Source organism: Talaromyces proteolyticus (genome assembly GCF_021365285.1).
Source record: "Talaromyces proteolyticus strain PMI_201 chromosome Unknown BGW36scaffold_4, whole genome shotgun sequence".
Lineage (NCBI taxonomy): Eukaryota > Fungi > Ascomycota > Eurotiomycetes > Eurotiales > Trichocomaceae > Talaromyces > Talaromyces proteolyticus.
In genome coordinates this window covers 1,061,597-1,074,526 of record NW_025764280.1, presented here as the reverse complement: position 1 = coordinate 1,074,526, position 12,930 = coordinate 1,061,597, and the positions used below count along the sequence as shown (strand labels likewise).

The 12,930-nt window shown below is 44.8% G+C and overlaps 3 protein-coding genes across 3 annotated transcripts; 2 read left to right on the top strand and 1 right to left on the bottom strand.

Moving 5' to 3' along the window:
* Positions 1-96: 96 nt before the first annotated feature.
* BGW36DRAFT_415520 (uncharacterized protein) lies at positions 97-1,964 on the top strand. Its single transcript, XM_046219323.1, has 2 exons — positions 97-274; positions 328-1,964. Exons 1-2 carry the CDS (start codon positions 210-212, stop codon positions 1,820-1,822), a joined length of 1,560 nt encoding a protein of 519 aa, XP_046074176.1. The 5' UTR covers positions 97-209; the 3' UTR covers positions 1,823-1,964.
* Positions 1,965-2,073: 109 nt separating this feature from the next.
* BGW36DRAFT_338026 (putative O-methyltransferase) lies at positions 2,074-3,468 on the bottom strand (the record flags this gene model as incomplete). The annotated part of the gene is made up of 4 exons (XM_046213003.1): positions 2,074-2,833; positions 2,901-3,027; positions 3,108-3,237; positions 3,298-3,468. The coding sequence occupies 4 exons, from the start codon at positions 3,466-3,468 to the stop codon at positions 2,074-2,076; spliced, it is 1,188 nt and encodes a 395-aa protein (XP_046074175.1).
* A 4,250-nt stretch (positions 3,469-7,718) lies between these two features.
* BGW36DRAFT_357129 (uncharacterized protein) lies at positions 7,719-8,081 on the top strand (the record flags this gene model as incomplete). The annotated part of the gene is made up of 1 exon (XM_046213851.1): positions 7,719-8,081. The coding sequence occupies one exon, from the start codon at positions 7,719-7,721 to the stop codon at positions 8,079-8,081; it is 363 nt and encodes a 120-aa protein (XP_046074174.1).
* Between the last annotated feature and the right edge of the window lie 4,849 nt (positions 8,082-12,930).

The following is a 12,930-nucleotide window of genomic DNA, read 5'->3' as shown; positions in this document are numbered from 1 at the left end:
CCCCCTGTAGTCTATCGGAGCTTTGGCACCAGTAACTCTTCAAAGTTAGACATTGTAATACCAACACTCTTACATAATCTTGCACTCCAGTGGGGGCTGAGCCACGATTTCAGCTTCATTTGATCATGACTTTCCTTTGCCTCAATTGATAAATTCTCGCCCCGCTATCTTCAGGGAATTAATTCCGTACCACCAGAGTCTTACATCGCATGCAGCCTACGAGGCGACGCAGAAGACTCGCAAAGCGGTCTTTGGCGGGATGCCGAACTTGTCGGTGAGAATAAGCTCTGGAGTTTAAAAGCGTATGTGAACTGATTCGTAGCGCAGTGCTCGCCACATCAAGTGCGATGAAGCCCCCGGTATATGTAATAATTGCACGTCCACAGCTCGCAAATGCGATGGGTACGATATAACTCGGTTGCCGGTCAAGAAGCTTGCCATTGCACTTCTCCCACATGCAAATATTGGGTCTGCACTGGGCTGGGTTACCACCACAGAGGAGAGACGATTCTTTTCGTATTTCACGCATTGCTCAATTCCTAGCCTGGCAACCTTCTCCAACTCGCCGCTCTGGCAAAACCTAGCCCTGCAGATGGGTCATGTTGACCGCGCCGTATATCATGCCGCCAGTATGCTCGGCGCCATTCACGAAGACTCAAATCAAAACCAAATGCGCTTGTCAGGAGAAAATCTTCATCGGCCTCGCCACGGGTTCGCACTTGAGCAGGCCTCTCGGGCTTTTGAGCATCTTAACTATCGCCAGGCCTCCCAGGATCCCCAGTATCGTCGGGTGCTGTTACTGTGTTGTCTGCTTTTCATTCTTTCCGATTTACTTCTTGGAAAGTACGACAGTGCCTTCCGGCACCTGCGTAGTGGCCTTCTGATCCTGCGAGAGACTCAACAACAGCGACTCCTGACACAACATTATGAATTGTCCCTAGATAGCTGTTTGATTCGGACCTTTCAACGACTAGATATCGAGTCCTCCCATTTTGGGACGGGAGGGCCTTTTCTATTTACGAGTAATGAATTAGAGGAGAATTGGCCTGAGCAGAGCTTTTATTCTCCACTAAAATGCCTGGATGATGCATATCAAAGTTTGACTTACCTATTTAACATCGGGATTCCCTTTCTCGCAAAGTGCTGGCCGCTCTCTGGTACTGAAATTAAAGCCGAGTATGGTAAATTGTTCTACAAACAGCAGCGACTTCTTTCTAGTTACTATCAATTGCAACGACAAGCCGGGATATTCCACAAGCGTTTCTTTCACCAGCTGAGTCATAAGGAACAGGTGGGATTAGAAATTCTCCAGCTGCAATGCCTTGGTCAGATTCTTGGCCTCAAGACCTGCCTCATTGACGGGTTAGTACCTGCTGATTTGCTCCCTGAATACGAGACCCTGTTAGCTGCCTGCGAAGAATTGGTATCTAAATTTCCAGCCCGTCCAACAATAACTCTGGATTATTGTTGTGTTGCAAGCCTTTATGTGGTGGTGTCCAGATGTCCACAATATTCACTTCGCTTGCAGGCAATCAACGTTCTGCTGTCCTGGCCGCATAGTGAAGGGGTTATCAACTCTAATGTAGTGGCCTCGTTGGCCCTGGAAACTATGAAGACAGAGTTGCAGACTAAAGACCAGCGAGATATGTACATGTCATTGGTCGATAGAGAGGCTGATGAAGAGTTGGCTCGGTTTCTGTTTGATACCCTGAGATCCGCACAGGACGCTACTAACTGGTCGTTGATTAGAGCTGCCAAAATTTTTCAGGTAGACGGGAAAAAGTCACCATCACACATACCTGAATTTTCCAAAATAGAGTAATCTCTATTGAGCATACTGCGTTTTTCGGTTGTATGATATTATTACATATGTATTTATTAAACCGTGAACCTTCTTATGTCAATTGATAATATAGATTACATATGTACATATCTAGCACTTTTTATTATTTTTCAAATGTGACCATTCTTATCTTTATTTATCTCCTATTTACCTAGTATGAGATATATAAACCTGGGATTTCCCGCGTCGTAGGTAAGCGCTAGGCATCGACTCTAATAGCTTCGTTTTCATTACAAAGTAGCCTCAAACAGAGCAGTGTGATGGGCATTAGACTGGTCCTTCCAGATTTTATTCACCTTGAACTCTGCCTTTTCAAGGAGAGCAATCCACTGCTCCTCTGTTCGCTCTAGGGAGGAGAAGATTTCCATCATATGAAGATCAAGAGTCGCTGCTAGCGGTGGCATATTAGGTCCTTCAGGAACCGTGTGCTCATGGATGAGCAAGATGGAGTCTTCCGCCATGGCTTCACGGATGCGAGACAGAGCAGCCACGACTTGTCTGTCCGGGAAATCATGCAATACTGTTCGCATATAGTACGACTTAGCACCACGGAATGGCTGTGGATCAAACATATTGTGTGCAACTGCAGTAATACTGTCTGGTAATGGCTCTTGGATGTCATCAATCACGTGGGCCAGATCCTGAACAACCAGCTTGCCTGGTAGCTCAGGGAACTGTTTCCTAAAAGCTATAATATCATGGCCGACACCACCGCCGATATCAACAAGCAAAACGCGGGATGGAGAGCACTTCAGCTTCTCTGGGACGGGGTAGATGTTGAACCAGTCCTTGCCGCAATACTGTAGACTCTCCGTCATGACCGAGTTGAAGACTTGTTGTTCTGTAGGATTCTTTTGCAGCCATTCGAAATAGGTATCGCGTGTGTTGTATGCAAGTTGAAAGGGAGCGTCGTTAAGATCCTCAGGGTTTTTATAACCGTTCTTCTCGAAATACTCAAACATCTTTGCAGTCACTTGTAAATTTGTATGACTGAAAGAGAAGAGTCAGCAGCTATCATACTGGCAAATCAATTCAAGGCATGTATTGTAGTACATACAAGTGTTTAATCATGTCTCCGGGTACAGAGCCGGTCCCGAAAATCATGGCTAGCGGTAAAGGCTGGTATGTGTTTTGAGTAGTTTCCTTAAAGATATGATGCGCACAAAGATAACGCATAATACGTTCTAAGCAAGAAACATGTCAGCATGATCATAACCCACCCCCCCCTTAGCTGCAATTTCATAAATATAGGAAGAAGGCATACTTAAAAGCGCTTCATCGCCTTTAGTTTTTGATGAAAGTTCTGCTAAGGTCATCTCCGTACCCTGGGCTTCGACGAATGAGTCGAAAACCCCCATACCCTGGGCGACCCGAACGGCAACGATACCATAATGCTAGCCAAATCTCAGTCCGGGCTATCTATCAGATGAAAACAATGGCTAGTGACGACATACTGAGAAACAAAGCCGCTGAATAGACAGAAGAGGAGGCTCTAGCGCCGTTTGAAGCTGGTTGATTATGCCTAGGAGCCGCATACGCTCGGCATCTTCGATTTTATCAGAAGGTGGGAGGCTCGACAAAGCAGATTCCACAGTAGTAGTCAGATCAGACAACGAGGTTGCCATGGCAGCTAATTATCAATTGATATTGAGAAGAATGAGGTGTATTACTCTGTAAGATTTGATGGGATTTGGATTTGAATCTATACCAGGGTGAACTGAAATGCTCTTGATTCCATCATATCCTTTTATACATACACAAACCACCTCAAATATTCCCAACATTAAACGGCGCTAGAATAAGCTCCGCATGACGGATCTCACGCGTAGGCCAATGAGGAATCATAGTCCATCCAGAAATTCCACATGGCTCACATGAGCTGATATTTGTAAGTTTTCTCGACTATCTCTTGGACACAGCCCTGTGGGTGTTCTGCGATAATTGCAAAGAACCTAATCCCTAGTCTTCTCTAGCGCGTTTATGAACACGGTTGGGCGAATCAAGTACGAGATATGGACCTCTGTATCTGCTAGCGACATTTTATTGTTAAATGCGAAGAACCTAAGCCCTAGTCTTCTCTAGCGCGTTTATGAATACGGTTTGGCGAATCAAGTACGAGATATGGGCTTCTGTATCTTGAGGCGCCCCGCGCACCTAGATTCCTGTGTGTCGTGTTGTGATATTATGTCATGTTCTCGAGCCTTATTGGATCCCTGAGCGAGTCCTATATTACAGCTTAATTGGGAGTGTTTACAAGGGTTCATTAGGGGCCTGGTGGTCAAATGGCAAGGCCACCTGGTGCGTCTGAAGAGCTGTCTACTGGACTAAGCCCCTAGCCATAGTTATATTCAAAGACTAGCAGATTTAAATCTTGTCAGCCTTATTATATTTAACGCACAAAAAGGTGTTATAAAAAGAAATATTAAGATTAAGTCTAAATCAATTACTATATATAATAAGAGATTAAAAAAGTGTAGAATAATAATATTTATTATATAGAATATACTAGATACTTTAATGTTTATATAGTTTTAATTATACTGTAATGTATTTCTTGATTTAAAAGATATCAAAAGTCTAGTTATTTAGTTGTTAAGACAATCTTTATAAAGCAGTAAGGGCATGCCGGTATTAGAAGCACTTTCTTCAGCTGGTATTCAGCAGACAAGGACTATGTCGTTTTTAATATGGTTTTCCCGTCCTAGTAATCGATGCGCTTGGGGAAAAACAGGATTCTTCCACCGAGCGCAAAGTAGTTGGAAACGTGCAATGCTGTAAATCATGCTATGAGCGTTCTGTCGGTCTGCAATATCGAACGCTGCAGTACCGCCGTGTCTGCGGCATAAAGGCCGGTTATTGTTACTGGCTCGACCGAATAGGGGACTTAATTCGAGAGCCCGCTGTGCTATACCCCAAAGTCAACCATTCTTAATGACTCATAAACAGACGTCACTGGTGCATAAATCTACAGCTCTTTAAGGTCTGGATTCTGCTTTCCCATCATTACTAGAGCGAAGTTTGGCGTGTCGTCGACCACTCTTGGACTGCCCTGCATGCGCTCACTTCGGCGTCGTTGCTAGGACGTCGCGGGTGAATTTAAATCGCATGTGTTCTCTGAAACCCTTCTTGGGAGTGGCTCTCTATTTTGATAATGATTCCGTCAGGAGGAATATACGATTCAACGGAAACATACTCTAAGCGGCAAGCTCCGATCGCAAGATTTGCTCAGTCACGCCAAACAAGATGAAGTCAGCATTCCGTGTGCGATCTGCTTCAAACAAGTCGAGTTCTCGCTTTGTCATAGAGGCGTTTCACTCATGTTAGGCCATCCTCGTGCTGCAACTAGATGTCTATTGATGATAATGTTTGAGGCCCATTGTAGGCATTGGCAGCAATTCAGTAATTTAGTGTCGTTCTGCGAGACGAGCCTCTATATTAGCTAGATGCTTCGAGAAGACTTCGACTTTGGCGGACAGCTTGTCAAACTCGGTCATCACTTTGCTTGCCAATTCTGCAGAGTTCGTCCCAGACCTGTCGGACAATTTCTTGGAAAGTGCCCAGGCCACCTTTTCCAGAGCGGCGATCTCCTCCACCATTGGACTTTCGTCCTCCAGCTTTAGTAGATCCAGCCGAAGCATGCTGGCTGTTGTAGAGGGTCATTCCAGAGAAGGTCATGGCAACGTGGTTGGTAGCCTTTTTTTAGGATTTGCGAGATATCAACGGAGTAGCCATTGAATTCTCCCCACCAGCTCGACATATTGAAATAATATGTAAAGAACTATACAGGAAGAAGGAAAAGCAAGTAATTTCAACCGTCGAGTACTGTCACCGAGAAGAAGCTCAAGCTTAACCGGAACTTCATCGTGCATGGAAGAGTCGATTTTCTCGACGTCTGTGGAGATAGTATTTCCAATAACAACCCATGTGAAGTCGATATCGACTACGTATTTCTCCAGGCCATGATTCCAATTGTGAAGCTTATTGAAGAGCCCCAGTTCGGAATCCTTGTCATATCTGTAGTGATTTGGATTGAACACAGTGTAATTTTTCTAGCATAATCCCAACACGACCTTTACTCGGCAGTCGTTGGATTGTAAGCATCAAGCAGTCGAGTATAGGGAATTTAAAAACGGACGGGGCGAAGAGGAATTCGGTAAAAACCACGTTATCGGGAGAACTCGAGTTATAGGACGGAAAAGTGTCAAATATCCTTAGTGTAAAACGCTTGCCTCTGCATCCCTCTAACGGCAACCCGAAGTGAGCGAACTGAGCAGAAGTAGTGCCGTCTGACGACGTCCACACAAAGATTCCCAGACCTTGGTGGGCTCATCGACGAAATGGCTGAAGCGAGCACGTATAGATGATCGAAAATTTGGTAATTGAGATAGATGCAGTTTTAGCTTAGCATGATCTTGCCAATAAAGCCACACTGACGGCCGTTGAGCAATTTCGCGTTGTTCTTCAACTACCACAATGGATTGGGTAGAGAGGCTTTGACCATACTGATATTAACAATATTTGATCTCTTTTTACCTCGTATATAGGCGGGATCACAAGATCACATGAGCCTCGTCATAAAGGACGAAACTAGAAGCAATTTGTGGAAGAATTTCTTTTTGATGAAAGAGACTTTAATCACCTTTTTTAGTCTCCTGAAGTATATTTTCAATCTGACATGAAGTAGTGTCAATTCGGACGAAGACAGAAATTCTTGATATTGTATTCGGTTTTGTCATATGTGCGTAGGAGGTTACACCTCGCTACAGCTGATCGTCGTAGGTGACCTGAAAAAACCTGTTTGTCAGACTGCTTTTACCACAAACACTATTGCAACCCCTGATTATCATATACCTCTAGGTATATTCTTTAGGCATTGTGTAGGCATTTGTCTAACGGAGTCAATCGAAATATGAGACATGTAGAAGCATGAGCATAGAAATGAGGTTAAATATGGAGGATAAAAAACATGTATTCCTAAATAAGAGGAATTCACATTCTACTACACCCTCATCCACGTTGCCTCGGCTAGGCTGCCCCAAAAACCTGTTCACTCATGTGATACGGTGATCCACATGGCGGTATGAATCCTCAATATCTCTTTAACCCGCCTGCAATTCCTTTATCTTCGACGCCCTGCGTGTGGATGCCGCTCCATTTTAGGAAATATTATGGACCGGAGATGACAGCAGGCAACATCAGCCTTTGTACAAAAGAGTCTTTGCATATACCGTGTTACCTACATACTGTCGGCGTCTAATATTCTTTGTATCAAAGCAAACGAGGTCATACGATAGTTGCTTGACCGGGGCACAAAGAAATCACCTTGCCCGGAAATCTTTCCCTCTCCCCCCGTTTTCTCAAAACCAACTGCAGATGCACTCGAAATCCTGGTATAAGTTGGGCAAATTGTCTGATGCCACTTAGATGGTTTCAGCCTTTTCCAATTCCATAGTCTCACTTTTCCTGAAGACCTTCAAAAAGTGGTTCAAGGTATCTGCTTTGCTAATATCTTTCTGAAACGTCACATCAGCTGTGAGGATGAACAATCTAACACTGCTCAAATCACCTAGTACTTATTCAAGCCTTTAATGTGTTGGATGGATCAAAAAATCAACTTATGGAACGCTCGCGGCAAAATGCGAACTTTCAACAGAATCAGACCTCCAGCAGTTCAAATCGACGTTATACGCATGAATTGGCAATACTGTGAGCTCAAACAAGTCATGTTAGCTACCATACAGCACGAGTTCTGTTATGCAAGCTAGCCAAAGACCAAAAAAAAGGAAATGTCAAGGTATTTTCCAACATGTTAAATCCTTTATCACATCTAACCACGATTAGTTTTAAGACCTTCTAGGAGGAATACGCAACTACCATGAAGCATTTCCATAATACCGCCGTCTACCTTGAAAATCACAGTGGGATTACAAAACCTTCAAAGTCGAAGTCGCAAGACTATCAAAAAGTGTGCATTGATGATATTGTTATTGCCAGTGGGACTTTACAAGAGCACGTCCGGCATTTGTCTACCATTCTCGAAGTGCTTGAAGAACGCAATACATATTTTAGTCCAGTCAAAGCATTTATTGGATTTCCATCCGTCAATCTCCTTTGCCGGCGGGTGAATTCGCTTGATCTCAGCACGCCGCAAGAACGTGCGGCAACCATTGTCGAGCTATCTTTTCCTAGGAAGCTACAGCAGTTAGAGCACTGGCTTGGAGCCACCGGCTGGTTCTGAAACCATATTCTTTCTATGCTTCTGTGGTGAAACCGTTACAGCAGCTTAAACCAACCCTTTTAAAACCCTCACCTGTGGCCGGTCAGCCTCGCAAAGCCTACGCCCGGAGGACAGCAATTGACCATCCAATGAAAGCCCAACTGAAAGCTTTCTCTAAAATACTCCCGTATTTTAGGGAACTGATGTTTCTCTATCATCAAGACAGGACGGAATACATGGCACGTGAATAAACCTGAATAGTAATGGCCAATTAAGGCTCTACACAGTTCTGGCGACCCAAAGTCCCCAGCATACCTGGAATATACAAGAACGATGTGACCATGACCATATTATAATGTCAAAAGATCCCTGCTCCTTCTCATCCATAATGATGAGAAGGTGTTTACAGATGTCGACCCTAAGGTAAAATGGCCATTAAGCGACAATGCCCTTTAGGTGGAGAAAGACCTGAAGGAGTCTGAAGCGGAAATTTGATTTCGACACTCTTAAAACGGAACATAACGCCTCCATAACTCTCAAATCTCATAATGCTACACGACTTCTCACACAGCTACTCTACTACGTTTACTAATCAATACTTTTCCTCCAAGCTTCGAAGGTATATTGATCAAAATGGAAACTTAGCTTTCTTGAGCGCGGAGGGGGCTGTCAGAAAACTCGACTTGTGACATTTGGAGGTCAGCGGCACGGAAAAATCATCGCCATCATTGTACTCATCTTCATCCTCCTCTTCAACGTCGGCCTCCCGGCCGGCGAACCCGGCCTCGAGTGTCCCGGTGCCTCCGACAGCCCTTGCCCCTGTTGCAAGGATATCCCTAGATTGAAGTTCGACATTATTTCAGACCCATCAGACAATCCTGACGATGATTCATCTTTCCCACTTTCAGTGGAATTCCTGGCTGCCCACGTGAAAGGACTGCGTGCCAGTGATCTCAAAACTAGTGATGAGAAAACCGCTTCCTGATCAGTGTTTACTGTACTTCAGATAGTGGTATCACTATTGGCCTTGATGAACCGTGCAGGGATGAGGCTGTAGACTTGTTATGCAAATATATGTGTCAGATTCTTTTAAGGGGGAGCGACATAGAACCGACTCTTTGAAGAAGTTTATGGTAGCTGAGGGTCCGCCGCGCTCGCTCAACCCCCCTTCCCCGACCACCACCGAGACCATGTGTGTCTGGACTCTTTTGCCTTTTTGGTCGGTGTCATTGGGACACCAATAGATCAATTTCCGTTGTCTCCGGGAGACTTCGGCGTTTTGGGCAGGAATAGATCGTCAAGGTGTACCTGTACATGCTCCGAAACAGCTTCAATATGCGACAGATCGCCACTACGTTGGCCAACGCCATTCCCATCCTGGCGCTCACGTACGACCAAGGCATCTTGGGCGGCTCTCTCGATGAACACTCCTTTCAGCTGGAGGATCATATGGTCATGTTGCAAACCCTCGATCTCTGGATCTGGAACAGTGATTACATCAAGAAGAAACCCGAATCGCTTGCTCTCGCACTGCGCCAAATTCACGAGCTATGCGCCACGAAGTGAAGGATTTCTTCCCGCATCCCACTCTGGACTGGTCCCAGAATCGGGGATAATATTCTAATCGCCATCCGCCGCGAGATCCAGTGTGACATGTTGACGGCCGAGTATATTCAATACCAGGCTGATGCGAAGGCCTACATCAAAGGGTTGACGCAGACATCTGCGGTCGGAAGAATCGCAGGATCACTCGGTGTCCCCCGTAGGGACTTCCCTTATATCCTAGTCGAGCTTTGCCACTAGTTCATGACATCCACGATCGTCTCCGGCAGACAAACGGCGTGCCGCGCGGTACGTTAGAAGCTTGCGCTCATAAACCGGTTGAAGATTACAATCTCTATTTCGAGATTGGCATGATCCTATCCATACTCTTCCAAATTTCGAATGAGTTACGCCAATTTCAAACCACGACACATATTCCGACGGCCCAACTGATCGCAAGTTCAAGTATCTTGGAACAACCATGATAAGGGGGGAGGGATGTAGCAAGAATCTAGTCATCGTATATCGACCGAAACGATTACCTCGAACGTTTTTCACACTGTTTATGACTTCGTGCTCCTCTGGGAGCTGGATCGTACAACCGACCGCAATGGCATACAAGCATATCAATGCCACTACAATCACTAGAGCAAGACCAAAAGCAGAGAGCCAATCTTAGCCAATAAGCTCCAGCCTTGATTAAGCATGCCGAAGTATGATCACAAGGACAATTTTACAAACTAGTATCGCGATCAACGTGGCATGGTCATGGGTATCGCCAATAAATCCTGCAACACTTAGCAAATATCGGAAAATGAAGACAAGCTCGATTCACTAGTCTGACGGCTGCTGATTGAGAAAAGTTCAATCGACGAAATGGCCGACATCAACGGTCGAAGCCGGCTATTCTGAGGAGGCCGTAGATTAAGTCTACTAATTGAATACTGAGTCCACTGGACAGGTTGCGGACCTGAAGATGATTGCTGGGGTTAAATGAATCTTGACTGCTACTCCAGGTATTCGTTAACTCGTCATTGAGAAAGCTATCGCTATCTATTAATAGGGCATGCACTCGAATGACACACCCTAGATGAGGAATCCTCTCTCGCAACCCCTACTTCCACGTTCTTGGAAGGAAACTGAGGGTTGGCATAACCCAGACGGTTTACCTGTCGGGAAGATCATCGATGAAAACGGAAACGTAGTCGTCAAAGGCCAATTCTGGCATTTCCTCAAAGACGTGTTTTGTGTCTTCATTTCTCCCGAATTTCCATTCAAAATATCTCCGGCGCTGGAGATTGACGCGTTTTCGGAATTGCAGTTTAAAGTGGCTCTATGTATCCTACGACACCTATGCATCCGACAATAATGGAACTCAACAGGTCGAGCGCCAGCTCTCCAGTGATTGTCGGTTCCTAGGGCAGAATACAGTTACTACCCTCGCTTCTTTTGGCAGCAGTTATTATAGACCAAAAAAAGGCAATAAACGTCGTTTCGTCAAAAAGAAATTCTTCCGAAAATTGGTTCAAGTTTCACACCCTATGACGAAGCTCATGTATATGGGATCTACAAATGTCGTTATGAGTACACCACTTTTAGTTGATATAGCAGGAAGACATCAAGATAGTCGAGTTTTTGATCAAGAAGGGTACATGTCTTCACAAACACAACCCGCGACCAGATGTATACGATTATGAACTAATCAAGTTCGCTGCCTCCGTCGGATTCACCCTTACAGTGCACGCCATTCTCTACGGTTTCAGAGAAGGACTGAAGGTGAAAGCTATTACAGTCGAGAGTTTCGATCAACAGAAATTCAAGAGCATATTGGAGAATCTATGTAACAATTATGAGAGGCTCTTTTCGTTAAACTATGCGTGGACAGTCTTCAAAATGTCATGGTCACATAAGGAACTAAAGTTATAGAGGAGTTGTCTTGGAGAATGAGAAGTTTGCGGGAAATCAGTCCGCAATGAAACAGCAATGCGATGCTACAAGGGCGAACAGTGTCTGGGACAGCTTGCTGCAAAACTACCTCCAAGCGTAACAGTTCAACTACCAAACAAATCAGATCAACAGAGACAAGAATCCATCTCGAATGGCATGTGAGAAGGATTGTTGCATGTAAACAAAGAAAAAAAGGCCTAATTTACAAAGTGAGCTGGAAAGACAACTATCGAAATCCTAGGATTACCAGGACGCATTGACTATTCACAGTGCTTTCAATTCCTCGTCCTGAAAATGACTAACGAGAAAGCAGCCTCAAAATTCGATTATCCTTGCTGGCCACTTATTGGCGACCTGAGAACCGTGCAATGTATAAAGGATCCAATGACTGGCATTATAACTGGAAAAGAGACTTGCTAGCACTGATTTTCATTAGGATGTTATATCGTCCCTAAGCTAGCCGAAAGCTTTAGATCAGACATCGAAGCTGATAATCAATATCCATTTGCTTTCTACACCAAATCCAACCTACGATACAGATATGTCTATGAATACATGAGAGATAACGTTGACGCGGCATCCATTGTGGACCTAAAGCGCCTATTCTATATCACATCCTGCGCCTTATTGGAGTAAAGGAGCCACCGCTCGACAACAATACCGACCATTGGTTAACACTCAGCTAACGATCGGCAGACTCGCGGAGGGCGGATCACTGAGCCGTAACGAGCGTATCAACTTCAACGCTGCACTGAATTAAGGTTTATTGGTTACTACCCATAGCTAGTCAATACGAGAATGACATGCATCAACAAACCACTTATCTCGACACGTAACTCCATAAAAAATGGTAGCATGTTAGGGTGGCTGAACTAATGCCGAGTACGACTCTCAACGAGACGAAGTGTGGCGGAAAGCAGGATCCTTCCTTGAGGATGAGTGAACTGGCCATGGCTCGTGGTTCTTTATCTTCCCTGGATTACCGTTCGATATCGACGAGCCACCAGAACTTGAGTGTTTCCCGAACATTCCGCATAAACACAAACTCTCGATGTACAATGGAATAACTGCGGACTGGATTTCCCCCATTATCTGCAATGGATTTGTGATCTGCTTGGCTGGGAAAGCCTGCAAGTTTCAAGCACACTTGTCATTAATCTCAACCTCTACGGTGGCATTCTCCAACCAACGTTTACAAGTTCGACAAAACCAGCTACAATTCGTGCAATTGAATGTCGAAAGAGTCTTCAAGGTGACGATTTGACCCGCAAACGCAATCATGACGCTAACCGGAAAGCGATTTCATTTCCCGATAGCGGCCCTTTACAACAGCCCTAGCTCAATTCAAAAGGCATTTTCGGCGGGTTCATTTAGATGATCC

Coding starts and splice junctions, on each gene's coding strand:
- BGW36DRAFT_415520 (XM_046219323.1), top strand. CDS start 210: ATGCAGCCTACGAGGCGACGCAGAAGACTCGCAAAGCGGTCTTTGGCG. Junction 275..327: donor GCGGGATGCCGAACTTGTCG/GTGAGAATAAGC, acceptor TTCGTAGCGCAG/TGCTCGCCACATCAAGTGCG.